Consider the following 23,600-nt stretch of genomic DNA (forward strand, 5'->3'; position numbering starts at 1 on the left):
CTTTCATTCCACGTGCGAGTTGGGAGGACAGTATTAGCTATCAACTCTTCTTCAAACTGTGTGATTGCGAGCCCGTTATCTTCAACGATCATGTTATGCAAAATCACACAACATAGCATGATACGTTTTATCTTGTTCACACTGTAGGCCCGGCTTGTTGCTCATCAATCTGCCAACGACCTTGAAGAACCCTGACTGCTCGCTCGACATCCTTCCTTGCAGCTTTTTGGTATCTCTTGAACTTGGTGGTTTTCGGGTCCATCGGGCACTTGAAAGATTTCAAAAGAGTGGCTCATTCAGGATAAATACCATCTGCTAGGTAATATCCCTTTCCAAACCGGTGGCCATTCACCGAAAACTCTACTTTAGGAGCCCTATCCTGAAGCAAATCGCCGAACAAATCACCGAAAACTCTACTTCAGGTTGTTGATGTCGTTGTTCGAACCAGCAGGGCCAAAGTAAGCATGTCAGATCCACAAATCATATGAAGCAACCGCTTCAAGCATGATTGTGGGATGCCCCTTATCGCCTCACGTGTACTGCCCTTGCCATGCCACCAGATAGTTCCTCCACCCCCAATGCATGCAATCTATGATACCAAGCATACCCGGAAAACCATGAACCTGCTCATGTTTAGCAGTTAACCGATCAATATCTGCTTCTGTTGGCCTTCTCAAGTACTCATGTTCATACAGGTGTATCACACACTTGCAGAAAGCGTCTAAACACTGGTACCCCGTATCTTGCGCCATTTGCAAGTACTCGTCCAAAGCATCAGCTTTATAGCTGTACGCTAACTGGCGTATTGCAGAAGTGCATTTTTGGAAAATGTTATGTTTAGCAGTTAACCGATCAATATCTGCTTCTATTGGCCTTCTCAAGTACTCATGTTCATACAGGTGTATCACACACTTACAGAAAGCGTCTAAACACGGGTACCCCGTATCTTGCGTCATTTGCAAGTACTCTTCCAAAGCATCAGCTTTATAGTTGTACGCTAACTGGCGTATTGCAAAAGTGCATTTTTGGAAAATGTTAAAACCGGGACGACCAGAAGCATCCGTCGCCCCTTTGTGGAAAAACTAAAAGTGCTTCGATAGCGGTTGAACAATGTTAAAGGATGGTATATCTCGCGCTATGCAGAGAAACGTTTCCTTTCGCATTCTAATCATTCTACAAAACATGTCGGGTGGGTAAGTGCAGTTAGGCGCAAAGTAATAATCGTATAAAATTTTGCAGCACCAAGGTGATCTCGATGGATCACCCTTCTAGTCAACTTGGGTTCTGAAGAACTTGAAGCTGTTTCGCTCTGGTTTTCTTCTTCGTCAAAGATAACGCTAAGACAAGCGCCTATGGCCTCGGGATTTAAAACTTTATTCATCTGGGAAACAACCCGATTGATTGATTCGTATTCGGCTGATTCGTAATCAAAGTTAGAGGAGGATGATGCTGATGATTTAGACATTTTTTTGGGGTGGTGTGTGCTTTAGATGGTTTAAGAAAGATAGAAGTATATATGTTTGATAGTGTGATACAAAATGGTAGTGTGATAGTGGTATATATAGGAGAAGGAAAACAAAAAAATAAAAAAATTAAGAAACTAGCCGTTAGTTTATAAAAATATTTGAAAAAAACTTTTTTTTTTATGTTGGCAACGGATACAAGCTCATTGGGACCCACCACCACCACTTCTAGTTGCGTTTGAAAATGGAAGAAAGCCTCAGACGCGGCCTTCAGACACAGCCGTGCTACTTGCGTCTGAATAAGTTGGTGCGTCAGGCGTGGTTCAGACGCGGGGCTGGCGGGATATGAGGATCGGCCAAAGGAGGGGCCTAATAATCTAGATGCTTTTCATATTAAAACATTATTAGTATGTTTCTTATGTATTTGTGTTGTAGGTTAATGTTTTGTGTGTTTTAATTTTTTAATATTTTTTGTTTTAAATAAATGTTATGTTTTATTTAGTTGTATTGTGTTTTCAAAGTTAATGAAAGTTTAGGGCTTATTTGAAGTTTTTTATTCATGTCTAATATAATAAAATAGTATCCTTAGAAAATCAAAAATTTAAAAAGTCAAAGTCAAACTGTTGCGAACTGCGAGTTGCGATTTCGTGTTTTTTTGTTGCGATTTCCATTTTTTGTTACGATTTTGGCATTTTTTTGTTGCGATTTTGGCATTTTTTGTTGCGATTTTGTGTTTTTTGTTACGATTTCGCATTTTATTACGATTTTCAAGTTTTGTTGCGCTTTTGTTGGCTATTTTGTGATAATCCGAAAAACCTTAGCTATTTTGGTACGATCGCAACGAAAATTAGCTTTTGTCGTGATTTTCTCTCTTTAAATTAAGCTTAGTGTACTCACCATTTAGAAAACCAATTTTCCTTTTAGGCTTTTAGCTTCTAAAGCATTTTTGATTGCTTTTTTCACACATATATCATGGTTTTCTCCATTCATATATTTTGTGAGAATAGTACCTAAACCTTCTGCAAGATTCAGATATTAAATGGAAGACGGATCGTCGTGGGGAAACGACTTTTGCAAAGCTTGTCCCTCCTTTGTAAATTGTAATCACCAGTTGTTCGTCCTTTGCATTCTGGTAACGAAGTTAAAAAACTAAAAAGTAAAAACCGGAAGCAATATAGTCATTGAAGATTAGGCTTTCCTGTTCTGATGTCATGACAAAATTTTGACAATAATCGTTTGGTTCGTCTAACATTTAGAAGGCCTTATTTATAGGGAAATGATATTCGTATATGTGTTTTTGATATATTTACCATTACTATGCACTAGCTTGTTGTGAAGTATGCATAAACTATTGTATTTTGTTGTAAATGCATCAAAATTGTTGTACTAATATCACTACCCTTATTTATAAGCATGATTCCCAAGTTAATATCAACATAACCAGTCAAATTAAACATAGTTTAACGCTACACTTACAAACACTTTCTTACTAATTAGTTTTTCAAACATATAATAAAGAAAGGAAAAGAGAGTGAAGAAAGAGAAATGAGAAATAATTTTATTAATGTCTATTCATGAGTCATGTCATATGTGTTTGTAAAATATGTTAGTATAGATTTGTTTGTTAATGTAACATTGCTCATAAACAAATACTAGCCATTAGATTAAATCGATGGTCAAAATCAAAATATAGTTAGTTTTGCTTGGGTAAATTCATCAGGGTTTGAATCTGACTTTCTATATTTGTATTGGTGGATTATTAGGAGGGTTTTCGAGAAATCTAAATTTCATCTTAGACATGCTTGATTTGAGCTTCGTATATTGCATAACTGGATGTCATTGTATTGTCTCGAATGCTAACTAATAACCATTAACTACTACCTCACTTCTAGAAAAAAGAAAATCAAAACATAATTATTTTTCCTTTTTTAAAAATTGATATAAATTCTTTCCAATTTCCCTCCCAAAAATTAGTCCATTTCCCTCCAACTCTTTCGTCTATTTTCCCTCCATATTTTTATCTTCACTATATATTTTTCTCATGGATAACTCATATGCGTCTTGCACATGAATAACAACTTGACAAAAATGAATTCACATAATATCGTTATTGTTGATTGTTATTACTTCTTATATTATTCTTGCTAATATATTTTTTTGTCCATCGCATTTTTATACTGAACTCGTGAGTAAGTTACATTCTGAAAATCCATGGCAGTTTTGATTGTGAGCCTTGTATCGGAATGGAATTTGATATAGTGGAAAATGCATAGCGGTTTTGGATAAACCATGGTAAACATTTTCAAGTATGTAAAAGTATATATAATTGTTTACATTTACAAGTCTAGAGATAATTTGTAACATCATATTCCCTTGCACAAGAGAAAAAGTAAATAAATTGAGTGTGACAATTTATATCTCGCATTTTTTAAATATAAAAATATAAACATCCGTTTAAATGTGAACATTTTGATTTATACGGTAATAATTGTGGGGAAAAAAAGACTTTTCAAAAGTATGTAAAAAATTTGTTTATTTTTCACACTTTTAAATTTATTTTACCAAAAGAAACTTTTCTAAGATTCTTTCAACATCTTTTGTTTGTTCGTTTTTTTAGCAGGTTGGTAACTTGGTATAATAAATTTATAATAATAATATCTAGCCCAAATATGAAATCTAAGAGATCTAAGAGGGGAAGGAATGGTCATTGGGTATGGGATCAAGTAGAGGGACCGTAGAGGGACCACGATCGGCTACACCATTTCACATGTTCGGGTACCATTCGAGTTAGGGAAATCGGGTAGGGAATTATGGAAAAAAGCTGAGGAGCCTCCATCTATATATACACTTCACATTTTATTTTAAAACACACAACATATATACATACTAATTATTCACATACCACCACTACCAAATAATCAACACTTTTCTACACTACAACTTAACAATGTCTTCAAGTTCTTTGGAATCTCGGTGTGTCGTTGTTGGATCAGAATCTTTATCCGAGTCCGATGGTGTGTTTAAAACGCAATTCAATGGATGCAAGACACGGCATCCTCCAATGCGGTTCAAAACCACCGAACCGTAAATCGGCAACGGGAAATTGGTCATCAAATTTTACTAAATGATTGGTTTGTTGACGAACCAAAATACGATGAAGCTTACGTTCGAAAGTAATTTCGAATTGATAAAAGCATGTTTTTTAAAATTGTCGATGACATCGAGGCGAATTTTTCATATTTTCAAGACGGGATCGATGCACGTGGGAGAAGTAGTTTCAAGCCGCTCCAAAAAGTCGCCTCGGCCGTACGCCAACTCGTAATAGGCAATCCGCCCGACGAGTATGATGAGTACTTACATATGGCTGCTCAAACCGGGCACGAGTCCCTTGATCATTTTTGTGACGCCATCATTAAGTTGTATGGTTGTGAGTACTTACGTAGGCCTACTCAACACAACGTGGCTTGTATTTTCCAAGCACACGAAGAGCGCCATCACATGCTGGGGATACTTGGTAGCATCGATTGTACACATGTCGAGTGGTTAAATTGTCCTAGACACTTGAAAGGACAATATGCGAGAGGCGACCATGGCGTTCCCACTATTATGCTTGAGATAACCGCTTCTCAAGATACGTGGATTTGACATGCTTATTATGGTGCTCCTGATTCAAACAACGACATCAACGTGTTGAACCAATCCGACTTGTATCTTATGGAGCGAAATGGCACGGCACCGGACACATCATTTTATGTTAAGAACCGCTATTACAAACGCAGTTATTATCTAACCAAATGCATCTACAACAAGTACTCGACGTTTGTAAAAGCATACTTGTATCCTACTTACCCGAAGTAGAAAAGATTCAAGAAGTTACAAGAGGGGGCGAGGAAAGATGTGAAGCGTGCTTTTGGGGTTCTAAAAGGAAAATGGAAAATTCATAGACGTTCTCTCCGACCCATGATCAAAGCCAAGATTGGGCAGTATGTTTACGCGACTTATATTTTGCACAACATGGTGATAAAAGGTGATGGCAGAGCCATCTCACCGGTTCACATCATGGACCAGTCAGTCCAGCCGGTGTTCGACGATAGTGTGTGAGTGGAGTTACTAAACGAAGACATCCATCATCATATCTCGACGATTAGTTTTTTTTTTTTAAATAATTGTTGTGTTTTTATTTTAATGTATTTTTTTATTATGTATTTTTTTTTAAAGTGTTTTATTAAGTTTTTAATGATATGTTTAGTTAAATTATTGGTGTAATAAAAATAATGAAGAAGAAAATGAAATTGGGTAAATTTAATGAATTGGATATTTATTGCGAATGCTTTAGGTAAGAATTGGATAGTTTTGAGTTAGAAGGTTTTGATTGGATGAAAGATCGGATAACTTAACCTATTATGGTACCATTCCCTCCCCCTAAACACTAAACATCAGAATCAGTAAACTATAATAAAAAAAATTGGATGCATTGTATTTTTTGGGGCTTAAACCCATGCCTAACACTATGTATTGTTATTCGGGCAATAGCGATTTGGTGGCACCCCAACATATACTATTTACTTCAACGTTAAATATGTTGCTGGTACCTTAACAAGTTAACATATATAATTTATTCCAACGATAATGCATAGGGTGACGATCCTCAACCAAAATAACTAAGCAAAATATAAAATATGTGAATGATGAAAACTAATTTGCAGGTCATAAAATAACTGTTTTAACTATTGCATTAGATTGGGTTCCTGAATTAAAGGTACAAATCAGAACTCCTTTCAAATATTTCTAAACAAACATAGTAACCTAAAGTACACCTGATATGACCTTGCTAATCGCATCTAACTTCTACAGATACCAAGGCCATTAAAGGTTGAAATAGAAACATTACAACAAAACTTTGGTCTATCACGCAACACTTAATGTCATTCATCTTTAGCACTGAATACAGGATCTGTCATTTCGACTCACAAAGCAGCGATGAATCTCTGGATCTTTAATTGCGCCTTCTCTTTCTCATCTGGCCCATCCAGATCACCAATGTTGTCATGATATTCCTATACAGATACCAGAGCATAAAACATTAGAAGATAACTGGATTAAGAGTGAACATTCAGAAAGTTATCATCTCTGGAACAAATAAGTCAAGTTGCATACTAGAAAGCACGACATTTTCATGCAATCCAATACTATCATTAGATGTAGATAAATACCTGCAGAACATTCTTGACATCCTTCTTAGTCAACTTTTGTTGCTTGAGTAGTAACTCTATTCTTGATCTTATTCGAGGATGACTACAAATTTGTGGTTAAAAATGACAAGATTTAGCCAAAGATTCTTTGAAGAATAAGATGAAGAATCAGGTTTGTTGGCAACTTACTCAGAGGTCCAAAGATGACCTAGAATAACTGCAATTAACTGTAGCAACACAAAGAAAAGATCTTAAAATACAAAACATAAAACAGAAAGCCATACAAAAATGCGATTCAGAGTCTTCATAAAGTAAGGCTCAACATGGTGAACTCCTTACCTGAAGAGAATACAGACCAGATTCCAGCTTTCGGTTGTACTTTTCATCTTCATCCATCTGAAACAATGAAATGATAGCATTAGCTGCATGTTCATGAAGATCACCCGCAAAATCAGTAACTGAGAAGTAGAGATGGCAAGTTGTGAAGGTTGGATAATGGGTCACCACAACATGTCATCTTCAGTATGAGGGAAAACACTGGCCAGGATGGATCGGTTTAGTTCGCAACCACTTCATTTCCATTTCAATTCCTTAAGGATAACCGAAGCATTTACAAGGATTACAAGATAATATTTGCATCTAACTTATCTTTGACTAAAAATAAATTAAAATCTTTAAATAAAATGATTTAGAAGATTGGATTCCTTAAAAATACGCTTTGGTTAACATTTAACCCATTTTCCTGTGTGATTTATCCGGTTCGATGTTAAATTTAAACTACCTGAGATAAACCACAACCCAAATTAACCCATTTATCGATAAATGGGTAGAGTAAAGATCATTACAGAAAACTACTGTTAAAAAAGAAAATCAGGATAGTAAACCTCTAGATCGTCCAACTCTAGTTCGTCCAGCCTTTCAGATTCTTCTTTCACTCTGTTTGCATACCTGTAGAAAAAATTGAATTATAACCAAGGTAAGAAAAAAATGCATAGAAGTCTCAAAAGTAGATACCTTGATTGAAGTGTTAGTTGTAAGAGGGTTTTTGTGTAGAACATATTTATAAGAGAAAATAGCCTAGATACCTCAAAACCATCTTCAATATATGAAAATACCCAACTTTTTTCAAAATTCACCAAAAATACCCATAAAATCGCAAGACCGCAAGGAGGAGTTGCGGATCGCAAGCACTGCTTGCGGATCGCAAGGAATCCTTGCAATGCGCAAGCAAGTCTTGCGATCCGCAAGGAGTTCTTGCGATCCGCAAGTAGTGCTTGCGATCCGCAAGCAAGGCTTGCGATTTTGACTTTTTTTGACTTATAAATAAGATTTTTTGTGAGATTTTCTTGTACTTGTTAAGATAGCAATCAGATTTTTATGTACTTTTTTTTTACTTATGAATTTACAAACAACCTTTCACCATAAACAACACCATAATTTTTTGTTCCTTTCAGTTTGCAAAGTAAAAGATATGTTTTTCTTAGCTAATAAGTATTTAGTATTTAATGCCGTTGCAAAAAGTGGCAAACCACGAGGACCAGTTTTGTATTCACAATGTTGATAAACAACTACTAAAAAGATACAAGGGTTTTTGAAACAACAGTACCAACTACCAAAAACCCAGCCAAGTAATGACCTGTACAAAATTGAAACTTTCTTTTATCTCTAGTCAACTAAAAAACCTGCTTGCTCAAAAATATTTATCATCGAGTTTCTGTAAGTTTCAAGCACAGAGCAACAAAATATTGACCAGTTTACCCTTCTGACTCGAGTCCAGTATAACGTGGTCCATTTTCTTGATAAAACCTGTTGAAATTACTATTTAATGAATTTTAATCTTAGCTTTGTTACTAGATTTATGTCTTTCAAGATTACCATGATCAAAGAAACACAAACAGGTAGCAAATTTCACTTGTTAAATAACAATTTTCCATAATGAAAACATGGAAACCATCTCAGTTCTTAGTGACACACCAGTACCTAAGAAGACTCAGAGTTCAGCCTCAAACTTCCATCCTAACTCTACGTTTCAAACAAAACTAAATTAAATACTAAATACTTATTAGCTAAGAAAAACATACCTTTTACTTTGCAAATTGAAAAATAAACTATGGTGTTGATTATGGTGTAAGGTTGTTGGTAAATTCATAAGTAAAAAAAAGTACATAAAAATCCGATTGCTATCTTAACAAGTACAAGAAAATCTCAAAAAAAAAATCTTATCCATAAGTCAAAAAAAGTCAAAATCGCAAGCCTTGCTTGCGGATCGCAAGCATTGCTTGCGGATCGCAAGCAATGCTTGCGGATCGCAAGGATTCCTTGCGATCCGCAACTCCTCCTTGCGGTCTTGCGATTTTATGGGTATTTTTGGTGAATTCGAAAAAAGTTGGGTATTTTCATATTGAAGATAGTTTTTGGGTATCTAGGCTATTTTCTCTATTTATAAACATGTGCTGCTGAAAATTAAGAGTAACAGCAGAGAATTACCTCATATAAAGTTCCATAAGCCGGTCTATCTTTTCGAACTCATTTTCAACAAACTTACTTAGTAGTCTTTCCCTTCTTGAACCCCTTAGCACTCCACCTATTTTAGCAACATAACGTGACAATGCGTCAATGCAAATTACTATTTACGGGCATGATACATATTGTGCAACTAATTTAATTATAGCTAACAAAAGGCAGAAACTAAAGAGCAAGTATAACCTTCAAAACCAACTACTCTGTAAATTAACAATACAACCATTTCTGAAGTAATTTTTTGTTATACATTGAAGTTGTTACTTTATCAACTAGAAGTGTATATTTAACTGAAAACTCAAAGAGCAACTAAAAGATAACCCCTCCAACAAGACAAGAAATATAAAACCAAAAAAGTCCACTCCGTACCCCGAACACATTACTAAATAAAAAGAATACTATGTGTAAATTCTCATATAGCACACTGCCCTTAGCCAGCTGAGCATCATAGAGTGAGGAAGTACCAGGAAAGGGGACAGGTGTGAGCACTAGCCACCTCAAAACGTTTGTAGAGAGATCTATATATGGAATACTAAATTTATACTAATGTCATGTAATGATATAAATAAGGATAGGACTTAGAAGAAACAAATTTACAACGGCTGATACATTAAGAGAGTTTCTAAATTAGAAATATCTGAAAAATTATGGATTTTTACTAAATATTCTACCAAAAAGTTACAATCTGAAAATCTAATTAGAAGATAAAGTAATCCAGGGAAAAAAAACCTCAATCATATGACCGGACACAGCAGAATATACACCCAAAATTTTTTAACATTCATATCTTACACAGTCACAAAATTCAAAATGCATTATCCAAAAGACTCATGTGCTTCCAATATTTACCCAACTATTCAAACACACTCTCGATATGGGGCCTCCAAAAAAACATTTAACTACGTGGAGAATAAGACAAATCCAAAACTGAATCTAAGAAAAGCACCAGCTAGAAAAAAGGTAGAATCAAAAACTAGAATAGGATAAAATAGATCATCCACAGTTCCCTTGTTCCTTAAGAAACAAACAAAGATCACCTAGACTTCTAAAAATGTTAAAAACTTTCCGCTTTTTATAATATCAACTACCAAACTATGGATATGATGTGCCATGAGAAACACAGTAAACCATTCACTTAAAAGCGAAGTAGTATAGCAGGTCTTGAATATTTTAATTTCAGCTTTACAACATAAACACAAACAACGGAACACATAAAAGATATAATTGACAAAAATATCTCTAGAAATTAAAAGAATAACAAGAATAGAGTCAAAGAATATATGTAAATACAAGATCAAAGTTGACTTGCCTTCTTACCAAAAAGTGATGCGACTAGTGATATAAGACGCTCCTCCAACTCTTCTTTGGATCTCTTTTTCTTGTTTTTGGTTGTTGGAATCTGAAGTTAAATCAAAGCTATAGATGTCATGTCAAATAACTTAAACTTGATGAATATAAAGTATGCCATTAAAAATAATCTGTTCAAGCATGAAAAATATAGCAAGTGCTATGGTAATATTATACAATTCATTCAACAAAAGAAAAACAATTGTATGAGCTTTTCAGCAATCTTTTCATTATCTGATAGAGCAAGTTATAAATATATTTCTCTTCATTATATGATAGAAGAAGTTATAAATATACAAAAAATACCAATCAAATGATGGAAATTAAGCACTTGAATACCATTACAAATAATATAAGGCAACCTTGTATATGTGTAAATTGTACCAATTAGAATATTTACAAACTTAAGACAGAAAAATGATGAATCATAGATGTGACTAATTTGATAGACCTACAAATGCCAAAAAATCTTGTGCTGGCATGTGACATGGTCAATGTTAATGACTTTATGAAATTTTACTTTCTGAATCTTCGCTGCCAATCAAGTCATGTGTCAGCCTAAGTAGTTAAGGACCGAAATTCTGGTGTTTCGGTCAAGGACTGGTATTTAAAATATCAGTTATTTCGGTGGTATTTCGGGATTTTTTAATTTATTCAAAATATTATAAACAATTATACGTATACCAAAAAAATTGCAATTATAAACAGATAGCAATTATATTAAGTTAATACTTGATCTAAATATCAAAAGTCAAGCTTAAAAGTGTCAATATTTGATAGATTGTGTTGATACTTGCAAAAATTAGTGTTTCTTATGTTGTTTCTAAGTTTGGACAAAAAAAAACTAAATAAAAGAAAGCCTGAAAAACTGGTATACCACGAAATACCACCGAAATTTGACCAATTTCGGTGAGATTTCGGTAAACTTAACCGAAAATCTTTAAATTTTGGACAGAAATCTGAACCGGTATACCAGTGGATGACCGAAAACCGAAATACCACTGGTTTACCACCGAAATTGACTACATATGTGTCAGCACCAAATTATTAAGACGATTTCGGTGCACCAAATTACTAGGCATATTTGAAGGCCAACCAATTAGTCATATACTCATATGTATAATTACTCTAAGACAGATGAAGGCTAAAGTACCAATATATGCTTTATAGTTGGATAAGCCCTTAATTTACATTTTGCGCAAACTATCACACACTTAAGTTTAAGAAACACTACCAGATTTATGATAATGCGATAGTTACAGAAGAAAAACCAACTTGCCTTTTAGGTGTAACACATGATAGATGTTATACTTAAACTATTAAGCATAAAAATACGGATATAAATGTAATAATAGGAAGGAAAATGAACTTGCCTTACCCATGAAAGCAGGGAAAGCAGTCTTAAGCCCCATAACATCAACAAAGCGTTCACAAGCAGGCGGATAATTAGTCATAGCAAAATCAAGCGCCCTAATGGCAGACCCATAACACAACTTCTTCTGATTCATAATAATAATCATCAACTCAACACCTTCCGCTTTCAAAAACCTCTCCTTATTCTCCAAAGGCATCAACATACAACACAAACAATCAAACAAATTCTCAACCATCTCTTCCTCATCCAAACTCTTAGGATCCCTCGACTTATACATGGCAACAGCCTGCAGAATCACATCCACGCCGTTCATCTGTCCTAACCTCTTCTGATTCGCGACACTAGTCTGCAACAAAATGGCAAGTATTTCGGACGCATACTGCTTATTGCTATCAAACTCCCTAACTTTAATCTTCCCCACAATCCACCTCAACAATTTAGTCTTTTCACACACTAATTCAGCCACTGCAGGCTTCACCTCAATCAAATTCTCGATAGTCGTTAAAGTACTATAAACAGCCGAAACCTCATCTGGGTCAGACTCATTTAGCCTCAACAAGTTATTAACTAAACATTCCAACACATTATTCTCTAACAAACAATCAACTAACATCTTAACAGGTTCATCATTTTCATCATAAACATCCTCATCAGTTAAATCTTGTAAGAGACTTACCACGTCAATCGAGATATCCGTGTTATCGTGGTTCAAAAGGTCCATGAGAGAAGGCACTGCATTCAAATTTATCAACTCCGGGTACAGTTCAGGGGCGCCTGCAAGGATCTTCATGTTTTCGATGTCTTGATGGAGTTCGATTTCAGAATCAGCGAACTTTTCTGGGTTTTCTGGGAATTTGAGACGGGCAGCGATGTTTTCATGGAACCGCCGTTCAAAAGAGAGAACGAGTTTTTTTAGGGTTTTTATGTCGACTGATTCGATTGAATGTTGGGATTTTTCGATTTCTTCCAGTAAGGAAAGGTCGATTCCGTTGGTAATGGCTTCGTCGCTATCGCGTTTTCGTTTGGTTGTGTGTATCAAATCCATTTGTGTTGTGTGTTTGTGATGGAGTCCTCGTCGGAAAGTTTTCCAAAACCCTCATAAACCTGCTTCTGAGGGTGTATGTATACTTTGATATGTATGTACATGTATATATGGGCTTGTTTATGGTCATGGTTTTAGGCCCATTTAAAATAGGGATAATTGCATACATATATATATATATATATATATGGTAGAGATCCTGGAAGAAGGTGTTTTAAAAAGAGAAGGAAGAGAAGGTCCTATGAACCAATCAGAACACGACATGTGTCAAAATGAAAAAAATGTGCGGTGGCATTTTGGTAAATAAATCAAACTTTTCTGAAGTGATCAGTCTGGGTTCCGATCAGCTTGGGTCTAGGTCAGCTTGGGTTCTGATCAGCTTGGTTGGTCAGCTTGGTCAGCCTGGGTTCTGATCAGCTTGGGTCTGGGTCAGCTTGGTTGGTCAGCATAATCAGTTTGGTCAGCTTGGGTCTGGGTCAGGTTGGGGTCTGTTCAGGTTGGGTCAGCTTGACACGATTTACACATAATCTACACAAATGTAGATTATGGGTTTTGGGTCAGCTTGGGTTCTGGGTTGGGTCAGCTTGGGTTCTGATTAGCTTGGTTGGTCAGCATGTTCAGTTTGGTCAGATTGGGGTCAGGGTCTGATTGGGTCAGGTTAATTGGGTCAGGTTTGGTTAGCTTGGGGTTGGGTCAGCTTGGGGTCTGGGTCAGGTTGGGTCAGCTTAGTTAGCTTGGGTTGGGTCAGGTTGACACAATCTACACAAATGTAGATTAATCTACACAAATGTAGATTATGGGTTTTGGGTCAGCTTGGGGTTGGGTTAGGTCAGTTTGGGGTCTGGTTCAGGTTGGGTCAGCTTGGGTTGGATCAGCTTGACACAATCTACACAAATATAGATTAATCTACACAAATGTAGATAATGGGTTTTGGATTAGCTTGGGGTTGGGTTGGGTCAGCTTGGGGTCTGGGTCAGGTTGGGTCAGCTTGGTTAGTTTGGGTTGTGTCAGCTTGACACAAAACTACACATAATCTACACAAATGTAGATCCCAAGCTGACCCAGATTTCAGGTTGACCAAGCTGACCCATAACCCAGGCTGACCAATCTGACTCAACCAAGCTGACCAAGCTGACTAACCAAGCTGATCAGAACCCAAGCTGATCAGAACCCAAGCTGACCAGAACCCAAACTGATCAGAACCCAAGCTGACCAGAACCCAAGCTGACCAAGCTGATCATAACCTAAGCTGACTCGGACCCAGGCTGACAAAAGTTTGATTTATTTACAAAAATGCCACCGTGTTTTTTTTTTAAATCCACATGTCACGTTCTGATTGGTTCATAAGACCTTCTCTCCCTTCTCTCCTTAAGATACCTTCTTATTTGATCTCTCTCCTATATATATATATATACTAGTGCTTAGACCCCGTGCGATGCACGGACAACCCTAAATAATTTTTCTTAAACTTTATTTTAAGATTGTATCAATGAATAAATATAACTGAGTTGGACATAATAAAAATATTCTTATGAGTTGATTAATTTAAAGAAGAAGAATGCTACATATACTTTGGGATTTATTAATGATATACGAGGGCTTAAAACGCATACATTGCACGCCGGAGAGAAATTATAAAATTGATTGCCCATAGTAGGTGCATATAAGAAGGATTATGTTGGTTACCGGGATGTGATAGGTATTATGAATTTTCCTCCACTTTGATATATAGACCCACGTGGATGCGCTATAACCTTAAATAATTTATTTAACACCAGTTCAAGCATGCATGTAGCGAAGTAAATGTACTCCTATTACAACTAATGACCATTTAAAAAAAAAATAATGACTTAAAATGCATAGAAAAGTCTTATTTAGCACTAAAATAAACCAAATATACCTCATAATTTTCATCACAAATTTGATAGGCTGTTCTTTGTATAAGATTTGAAATTTGTTGATCATTCATTTTAACTCCAATAGCACCAGTGACATCTACAATCCTAACTTGCACATTAAACCTACCAAAAAAAAAAAAAAACAGAGATACAATTTTACCACACAACTTAATGATTATAAAGTTTTAATATGAAATATAAATACATACCTAAGATTGATGAGAACTCCTTCCTTGTTACATGAACAACAAATCCACATTTTGTTGTCCCTTAAAGCATCAATAATGTCGACTGCATCTATGTAGAGATCGATCAACTTAACTTTTTGAGAACTGTTCACACATTCCATTGAATACCATAACTGGTCGGTTGGAATAAAACCGATTGTTGTAACAACAACCACTTTATCAAACTGTCAAAATGAAAATGTTTATACATTAGAATGTTAAAAAGCTAGTTATAAATTCGAAAGAAAGTTATGTTAAAAAGTAATCTAATCAAAAAAAAAAAAAAATCACAAACAATGAATACTTACATGTTCGTCCATCAGGATCATCTCAATACTACCTATGTTATTAACATCTCCATATAGAGGTTGCTTCCATAGCCACAAATTCTAACCGTTATCGTACATGGCTTATTATTTGGACGCAAATTTCTAATTAAAACATGGTTTAGTGAAGCCATGCTAAAATTGATCTGTTATGTGTTTACGTTTTAAAATGCCTTAAAACTGAATGGAATTGACCTTATATAAACATAGACATGCAAGGAAGTAACCGCCACAAGCAATACACGAATGGTTACATATTCAAATTTTCGAAAATTTGAACTTCTTGAAAGCATAACTAATCCGTTTTTGAAAATTTGAACTTCTTATAAAAGTAAATAATCCGTAGACCTTCCAAGGAGCAATATTGTAATGATTTTTGGGCTTTCTTGCATTTTTAAGCATGCCACATAGGCAATAACTAACAAATTTTGAAGTGAGATTTATATAATTTAGGGATATACCCAAATTCACCTAATTTAATTATTTCTCCAACTAAAATTTTAAATATACCTAATATTTTGTATGACTACCCTTCTTCATCATTTTTGTTTCTCCAGCAACATACAAAGTAAAGTTCTGCAACTTTTGCAAAATTTACAAATGACCCAACACACAAAACAATTTCTCAAAAACTAATAAAGATGAACACATACATAATCTTTATGTAGCTATTAGACGTGAGCATATATCAAAAACATTGATATAATGCCATAATAATCAAACTCATATCTTTATGTTGAGTTTCAAAAACAACCAATCATTATAACTTGAACAAACAGGTGTTGTCAGCGGTACGGTGTTGATGAAGATAAGATGGTGCCAACATCAGATGGTCCAGGCGTCTGATGGTGGCTGTGGTTGGATTTCGTCATTGGAAAATTCGTCACCGGAAAATTGCGGTGGTTTTATGTAGCCGGAAAATCAAACAAATGGTTAAAGGTTTAGATCTATTTTTTTCCTTGCAGATTCGTTTGTAGGTATAAGATTTCCCATATATGTTCGTCGTTTTATGTGAGATATTTGAAATTAATGAACTTGTAGATATATATCATATGGATATATAGGGGGTGTTTGGCCTAGTTTTTTTTTCATGGCTTATAGCTTTTTTGCTTATTTAACACAATAAAAGCCATTTTGGGTGTTTGTTTGGGCTTATTTGCTTATGCTTTTTTGCTTATCTAAGCACTATAAAAGCCATTTTTCATAAGCTATAGATTGAAGCTTTTTTGCTTTTTTCCCTCATTTGCCTTTCCTTTTCCTAATAAAAGCCATAAACTTATAAAAGCTAATACAAACACTACATAATGGCTTATAATCTTAAAGCAAAAAAGCCAAAAGCCAAATTAAAATATAAGCATAAGCCATGGAAAAAAAGCTAGGCCAAACACCCCCATAGATGGATAAATAAAAACGGATGGTGGTTATGTTGATGATGACATACATTGCTGTGTATCTATCTTCATATGTTTGGGTTTGTGTTGTACGAGTATAATTTTGAGAAATTTAATATTTAATGAAGGGTATTGTAACATCCTAAACTTTTCGATCTTTGACTTTGACTTTGTCGTTAGTCAATCGGCAACTTTTATCGTTTGATCGTTAGTTGATCTTTAACGCCGTTAGTTCGTTAATTGCTAGGCGATTAGTTTGATGATAAATGATGATTAATGTGCCTATATGTGAATAAGTTATTGAGTTATGTGATGCTAATATGGTGTGTCGGTTCACCATTATGTGTTTAAGACGTTAATTAGTCGTCCGTTAGTATACGTATTAGCTTCGGGCCTTAGTTTTTATGCTAAAATGACATTTTGGACTTGTTGGTGTGGACTTTAGCCTAGCCCAATCCTTATGCACGAAAATTAAAGACAAAACCTGGTCCATTAGGTTAAACCAAATATGCTAACCTCCTTTTAAATAATCATTATAATCTAATAACCTATTTTTCCTTAAGTTTTACCATTCTCACACTTTTCTTCATTCTTTTTCTCTCAAATTTCGTGGGTCACTTCCTGGAAATCAGTAGGTATTATATTCTTGTTCATTATGTGTTCGTTACAACGATCCTTGCTTGTGTCTAGAGATTTTCATACCAAAAATTAACGTTTTCGGAGATATTTTGGGATCTCAATGATGACGAATATACAAGAAGGTTTAAGCACAGTAAAATCATTCTTTTTTGATTTATTTTAATGTTATGTAGTTATTTAAAATGATCTTGATTCACACATATGGATTTCAAAGCCGATTTGTAACGTGTTTAACATCTTTTTCTTTAGATCCGGAGAAATAAACATTTAAAAATGGATTTTCTTCTGGAGTTTGATTCTCTACCGAAAATCATGAGTTTTGCAAAAAGAATCACTTGATTTGGTTGAATAACGAATCGAGAATCTTGTTTTAAAGTTTTATAAACGTGTTGTAACGTTTCTATCGTTTTATTTTTAAGCAGAATATTAAAACGAAATATTTTCTGAAGTTATATTCTTTATCGAAAAGCAAAGATTTTGCAGAAAGAATCGTCTAAATCCGTTAGATAACAAAGTAGATATCGTGTTTTGAAGTTTCACATACATTTAGCAATTGTTTGGAAAAAAAAAAAAAAAGGAAAGCTGCTCAATTTGTTCCAAAGCCCCGTCGAGAACCATGTCACATTAGGTGACATCATGCTGCATCATCTTGCTGATGTCACCATGATGTCAGCAGTTTTAGTCCCTGTAGTTTCATATTTGTCGTTCTCGGTCCCTGAAGTTTTTGATTTGGCATAAACGGTCCCTGTAGTTTCAAAAATGACAGTTTTGGTCCCTGAAGGTTCTGATTTGACATAAACGGTCCCTGTAGTTTCGAAAATGACAGTTTTGATCCCTGTAGTTTTGAAAGTGACGTTTTTGATCCCTATAGTTTGAAAAGTGACAGTTTTGATCCCTACAGTTTTGAAATTGACAATTTTGATCCCTGTAGTTACGAATTGACATATTTGGTCCTTGCAAGATTGAAATTGTGTTTTGAATCTTGTGAGATTGAAATTGTAACTTTTGATCTTTATGGTTCAAGATTGAAATTATCATTTTTGAATCTTGTGGTTCGAGATTGAAATTGTCATTATTGAACTAAAAGTTATTGAATATTTAAGACCTTAAATTAAACGTATTTACTAATAAAAGCATGATGTTTAGTCCTCATTAAAAGACAATGATAGTGAGTAAATTAGCAATTAATTGGACTCTTTTGTACATCGTAGGTTCTGAAGGTTTGAGCATTCATTGTTGAGTCTTAATTGGTGTGACACTTTGTTATTGCATTCTTATTGAGGTAAGATAACATCTTTCGTCATCTGAGGGTACAACAAAATATAATTTTTATAAGTTAAAAACCTCAAATGGATATAATTGCATATTTGTATGATTATGGAATTATATGAGAGATTTTATGGGATATGCATGATTACCATTGATGATGTATGGTAAAATATTAATGCTTCAAAGGTATGATGTTATGCATGTGAAATGAATTGATGAAATGTTTTATGAATATTTGCATGGCTTGAACACCTAGTCAATAGACATATGAATAGGATTGCCATGACACGTGCACGATTAAGGGCCCTAAAGTAAAAGATGATGTATGTGATTAGTTTAGGTGAAAGTGTAGCCTAAGCTAATATAATTAAGAAGTCTCGAGCATATTTAAGATGTTGTGTTAAGCTTAACCCGTGCTAGTTCCTCGGAGCTAGGGCGTACGTGGTCACGTGGTTTGGGAATCATGATACCTCCTGTGGCATAGTTACGTTTGAGTATTCCGGGTGGAGTAACTAACCACCATTGCGTAAAGGCATAAACGGTTTATTCAGTTGGAAATGACTTTGTCAATTCCTTAACGACGCCGATGGACCACCGAAAGGTTTATCCATCATGTCGGGTGTGAGGACTCCATGTATGGTCTACGACCACCTGCACACAAACCCCACATCCCTATGTAAGTGGCGTAAGTCACTTAGCCTACGTCTAGGTAAAGAAACAAAGTAAAGAAAGAAAGATAAGAAAGAAATTCTAGGCACATTAGGAATATGATGATCCTATTGTGTTATGTTTATCTTCTGATGTGATATGTATGGGATATTAACATTTATGACATGTTTTGTTAATATATTATGAATCGGCAAATGTTTTCAAATTATGTTATCTTACTTAGCTAATTTATTAGCTAACACTTGTTCTTTGAAAATGTTGTGCCTTCAGGATAAGCAAGCTTGAGCTAGGAAAGGATTAGCTCGGTGAGATGGGTATAATTAATAAAGAAGACTAGCATAGATTGTTGAATGCTTAGACTTCCCTTAGCCTTACGTTTTGGCTACTTTCATTTATGATTTATGAACATGTAATAATGATGACATTTATGTTGGTGCCATAACTTGGATTTCATTTATATTGTTTTGATGATGCACGTTAGTAACACCATTTTATAAAGGTACCATCCGGTTACGGATGTGGCAGTTTTAAAGTGATCCTTTTCCGCTACTTTTTAAACGCCGTTTGGCAAAGTTTTTTGAAATCCAGACATTTAAATGACGGGTGTTACAGGTATAATTGCCAAATCCATATAATATAATAAGATTGCGCATATTTGTTATTTAAAATTTTGGTTGGGGATATATGTAACTAGAACAATATTCGTGCGTTGCTCGAGTTATACTTAATATGAAACTTAATATATAATTATAACTAAACTACCGTTTTTTACTCCAATTATCTTTATATAAAAAAACTTACCACTGCCGCCAACAGTCGCCACCCATACCAACATTGTCGTTGAATCACGCAGTATTAAACAAAATTTAAAAGTTAAAGATCCACGCATAACCAAATATGACGGTGCATTTGTTAAAATTCTTTGAAACTAAATTAGCATTAAGAAAGAATATAAAATACACTTTATTGTGGCATAACGATGTTACTTTTTTTTTTTGTGAACATTACGTTACTTAGTTTCCAAAAGCTACTCTTTAATTTCAATTAACATATTCAGTTTACACTTTATAGAATTGAACATCACCACTAATTACCCCAAAAATATTGATTTCATAATGTTAACCAAGAGTTTTATTTAATAAAAATTAATTTCTGATAGTAACCCAATCCCAACCAAAAAAAAAAAGAAATACAAGATTTTCTTTAGTGGTAATAACATACTAGCTTTGAGATTTTTTTGTTCTAACATACTTTGAGATTTTTTTTGTCAAAAATCTTTTGGATAAGTTGCAAAAAAATTAGCATGTTCCTATTATCGCATGACTATACCTACTTCTTAAATGAAAGTGTTTGTACGGATCTGATTAGTATACAATTTGTTTGGATGAATAAGATGAAATGCCGTCAACAATATGTAAATGTATATAAATATAAAATATACGTACGAAATAATCACAAACAATACAACATGATCACGTTTTATAGCTTACAGGATCAAACTCAAGTTTCATTGGAATCTAGTAAAGCTTTTCCATTGTACATCAAAATGGCAAAAAGAACAAATAATTAAGGATATGAAAGAATGTGTAAATACATGTCCATCAAAGATAGCATAAGTAATAGACACACACATCACACACACACACACACAAACACACACACATATCTATATTAAAACATAGTCCGTAATTCTCAACACGGTGGGTACTAAAGTAAACGTCTACTTCTTTCATCCTTAATACACAAATTGTTAACCTTTTTGCTTCTTCATTTGAAAGGATATCATATGTGAAGTGGAAAATTAGAGCCTTGTAAAACAAAAAAGAAAGGATAAACATTAGTAGTTGTCGATTCTCTATTCTGCATGCGACATTTGAACGACGATCTTCGATGTTGGATTTTTTGTTTTTTATTTTTTTCTGTGTAGTGTTCCCCAGTAAAAAAAAAACATATGAATGATTTAAACCAAATATACACACAAGTAACATGTAGTCATGGAGCTGACCGGTTTTATTAGTTACTGGCCTACCATGTAAACCATGACTCAATTATACACACAACACAGCCACTTGTATGTATATAAGGAGTATATATTTGCAGAAAGAAAATGTAAAAGAGAAAAAGTTTACCCTATTGAACCACTTCAAAAAGTCTTATATAGGCAAACATATTGCTGACTATTTACCAATTCGTAAGGAAACTCCAAAATATCCGTTCTATTTCCCTTCAAACTTGGTCAATAGATTCAATACCTTATGACCTTTTTCGCATTTTATTTAACAACCTTATCTTCAACTTAACAGTTTTCCATGCTATACGTACATTAGTCAATATAAAGATGAAAAATAATTCAGCACGTTTCCATTATCCATGTAATTAACTATTTGTTTAAAAAGGAGAGTTTATACGGCTTTGCTTAAAAGATAATTTGATCGTAGGGACATTAATAAAAAAAAATCTCACGCACTGGAAATAATAAATATACACACAAGTAACATGTAGTCATGGAGCTGCCCGGTTTTATTAGCTACCAGCCTACCATGTAAACCATTCCTCAATTATACACACAACACAGCTACTTATATGTATATAAGGAGTATATATTTGCAGAAAGAAAATGTAAAAGAGAAAAGTTTACCCTATTGAACCACTTCAAAAAGTCTTATATAGGCAAACATATTGCTGACTATTTACCAATTCATAAGGAAACTCCAAAATATCCGTTTTATTTCCCTTCAAAGTCGGTCAACAGATTCAATACCTTATGACCTTTTTCGCATTTTATTTAACAACCTTATCTTCAACTTAACAGTTTTCCATGCTATACGTACATTAGTCAATATAAAGATGAAAAATAATTCAGCACGTTTCCATTATCCATGTAACTAACTATTCGTTTAAAAAGAAGAGTTTATACGGCTTTTTGATTAAAAGATAATTTGATCGTAGGGACATTAATAAAAAAAAAACTCACGCACCGGAAACAATAAATATATATAATTTAGATGATGAAATTAGGCATATATGCAATTCACCCTTTAAAATAAATATAATTGAAAAACCATGACAATGAACTATATTGACCACAAGATCTTTCATTTATTTTTTTTTAATTGTTAAAACTTATTTTATTAAAATAAATAAATGAAAGATCTTCGCAAGATACCAGAAAATGAAAAGACTTACATCAATTTGACAACAAAAAATCAGATAACAACACAAACAAACTAAACACCTCGTGCATGCTTAGGGTCGTAAACGAAATAAACAGTTCATGATAGTTCATGAGCCGTTTAGCGGGAAGTCCGTTCGTGTTCATTCGTTTAGTTTTATCACCGAAGATGAACACAAAATTTTGTTCATTTAGTTAAACGAACGTACATGAACAAAGCTCCCGTTCATTCGTTTATTTTCATGAACGTTTGATAATTTGTTCGTGACCAGTTGTTCGTAAACATTCTTTCATTTATATTTGTTATATCTGGTTACATATATTAATACCTTATGAACTATTAGGTACAAAAGATTTGTTCATAAAATATTAGAAGTCTAGTTGCAATGTACAGTTGATGCAACTGGTGACTTCCTTCGGTTGAAGATCTGACCAAATACAACAATCATTCTAGATAAAGTCGAAGACAACAAATGGAAGATAGAGAATGACAATGACAGCGAAGCCCAGTTGACATTCTACCTAGATCGAGAACTGGAGAGAATCAGTCTAAAGTACTTACAAAGCTTTACACTGATTACGAGGAAGAACTTTTTGCTTTATGTACCTTTATCTTGACAATAGCAATTGTCATTTATTAATGTACAAAAGTGCATAAAGCAGGTTAGATAAAGTAAGACATTGTCTTACTTTATCTAGCATTTCAAAGGATTTCAAATTACATCCTTAAATGCTCTCAACTATATTTGAGCGGCAAAGTTGGAATCCCAATGCCAACTTTGCCCATAAATAGAGGTCTTTACAGAACCAAGAAACAAATTTGCATATTCTTGGTGAACTTGTGCAATAATCTGTCAATCATAAAAGGGAACACTTCACAACTTTAAGTGTTTCGATTGTCAAGGAGAATTTCCAAGTACTAGATCATTTGTATTTCATAGGTTGTTAGGACATTTACATTCGTATATTATCTTGGTTCCGCAACAACTTTGTATTTTATTTAAGTTAATAAATAAAATACACTTGAAAAATTACAACTTGGTCTCACCATATTTACTTATTTGTATTTA

The 23,600-nt window shown here is 34.2% G+C and overlaps 2 protein-coding genes across 2 annotated transcripts; one reads left to right on the forward strand and one right to left on the reverse strand.

The window, feature by feature from the left end:
• Nucleotides 1-4,658: 4,658 nt before the first annotated feature.
• On the forward strand, nucleotides 4,659-5,108 carry LOC122610269. Its single transcript, XM_043783263.1, has one exon. The coding sequence runs from the start codon at nucleotides 4,659-4,661 to the stop codon at nucleotides 5,106-5,108; it is 450 nt and encodes a 149-aa protein (XP_043639198.1).
• A 1,054-nt stretch (nucleotides 5,109-6,162) lies between these two features.
• LOC122580224 (beta-catenin-like protein 1) lies at nucleotides 6,163-13,010 on the reverse strand. The gene is made up of 8 exons (XM_043752500.1): nucleotides 11,896-13,010; nucleotides 10,493-10,574; nucleotides 9,143-9,239; nucleotides 7,540-7,603; nucleotides 6,995-7,051; nucleotides 6,845-6,882; nucleotides 6,677-6,758; nucleotides 6,163-6,520 (listed from the first exon to the last, which is right to left on the reverse strand). Exons 1-8 carry the CDS (start codon nucleotides 12,940-12,942, stop codon nucleotides 6,431-6,433), a joined length of 1,557 nt encoding a protein of 518 aa, XP_043608435.1. The 5' UTR covers nucleotides 12,943-13,010; the 3' UTR covers nucleotides 6,163-6,430.
• Nucleotides 13,011-23,600: the final 10,590 nt, after the last annotated feature.

Source organism: Erigeron canadensis, chromosome 8, assembly GCF_010389155.1.
Source record: "Erigeron canadensis isolate Cc75 chromosome 8, C_canadensis_v1, whole genome shotgun sequence".
NCBI lineage: Eukaryota > Viridiplantae > Streptophyta > Magnoliopsida > Asterales > Asteraceae > Erigeron > Erigeron canadensis.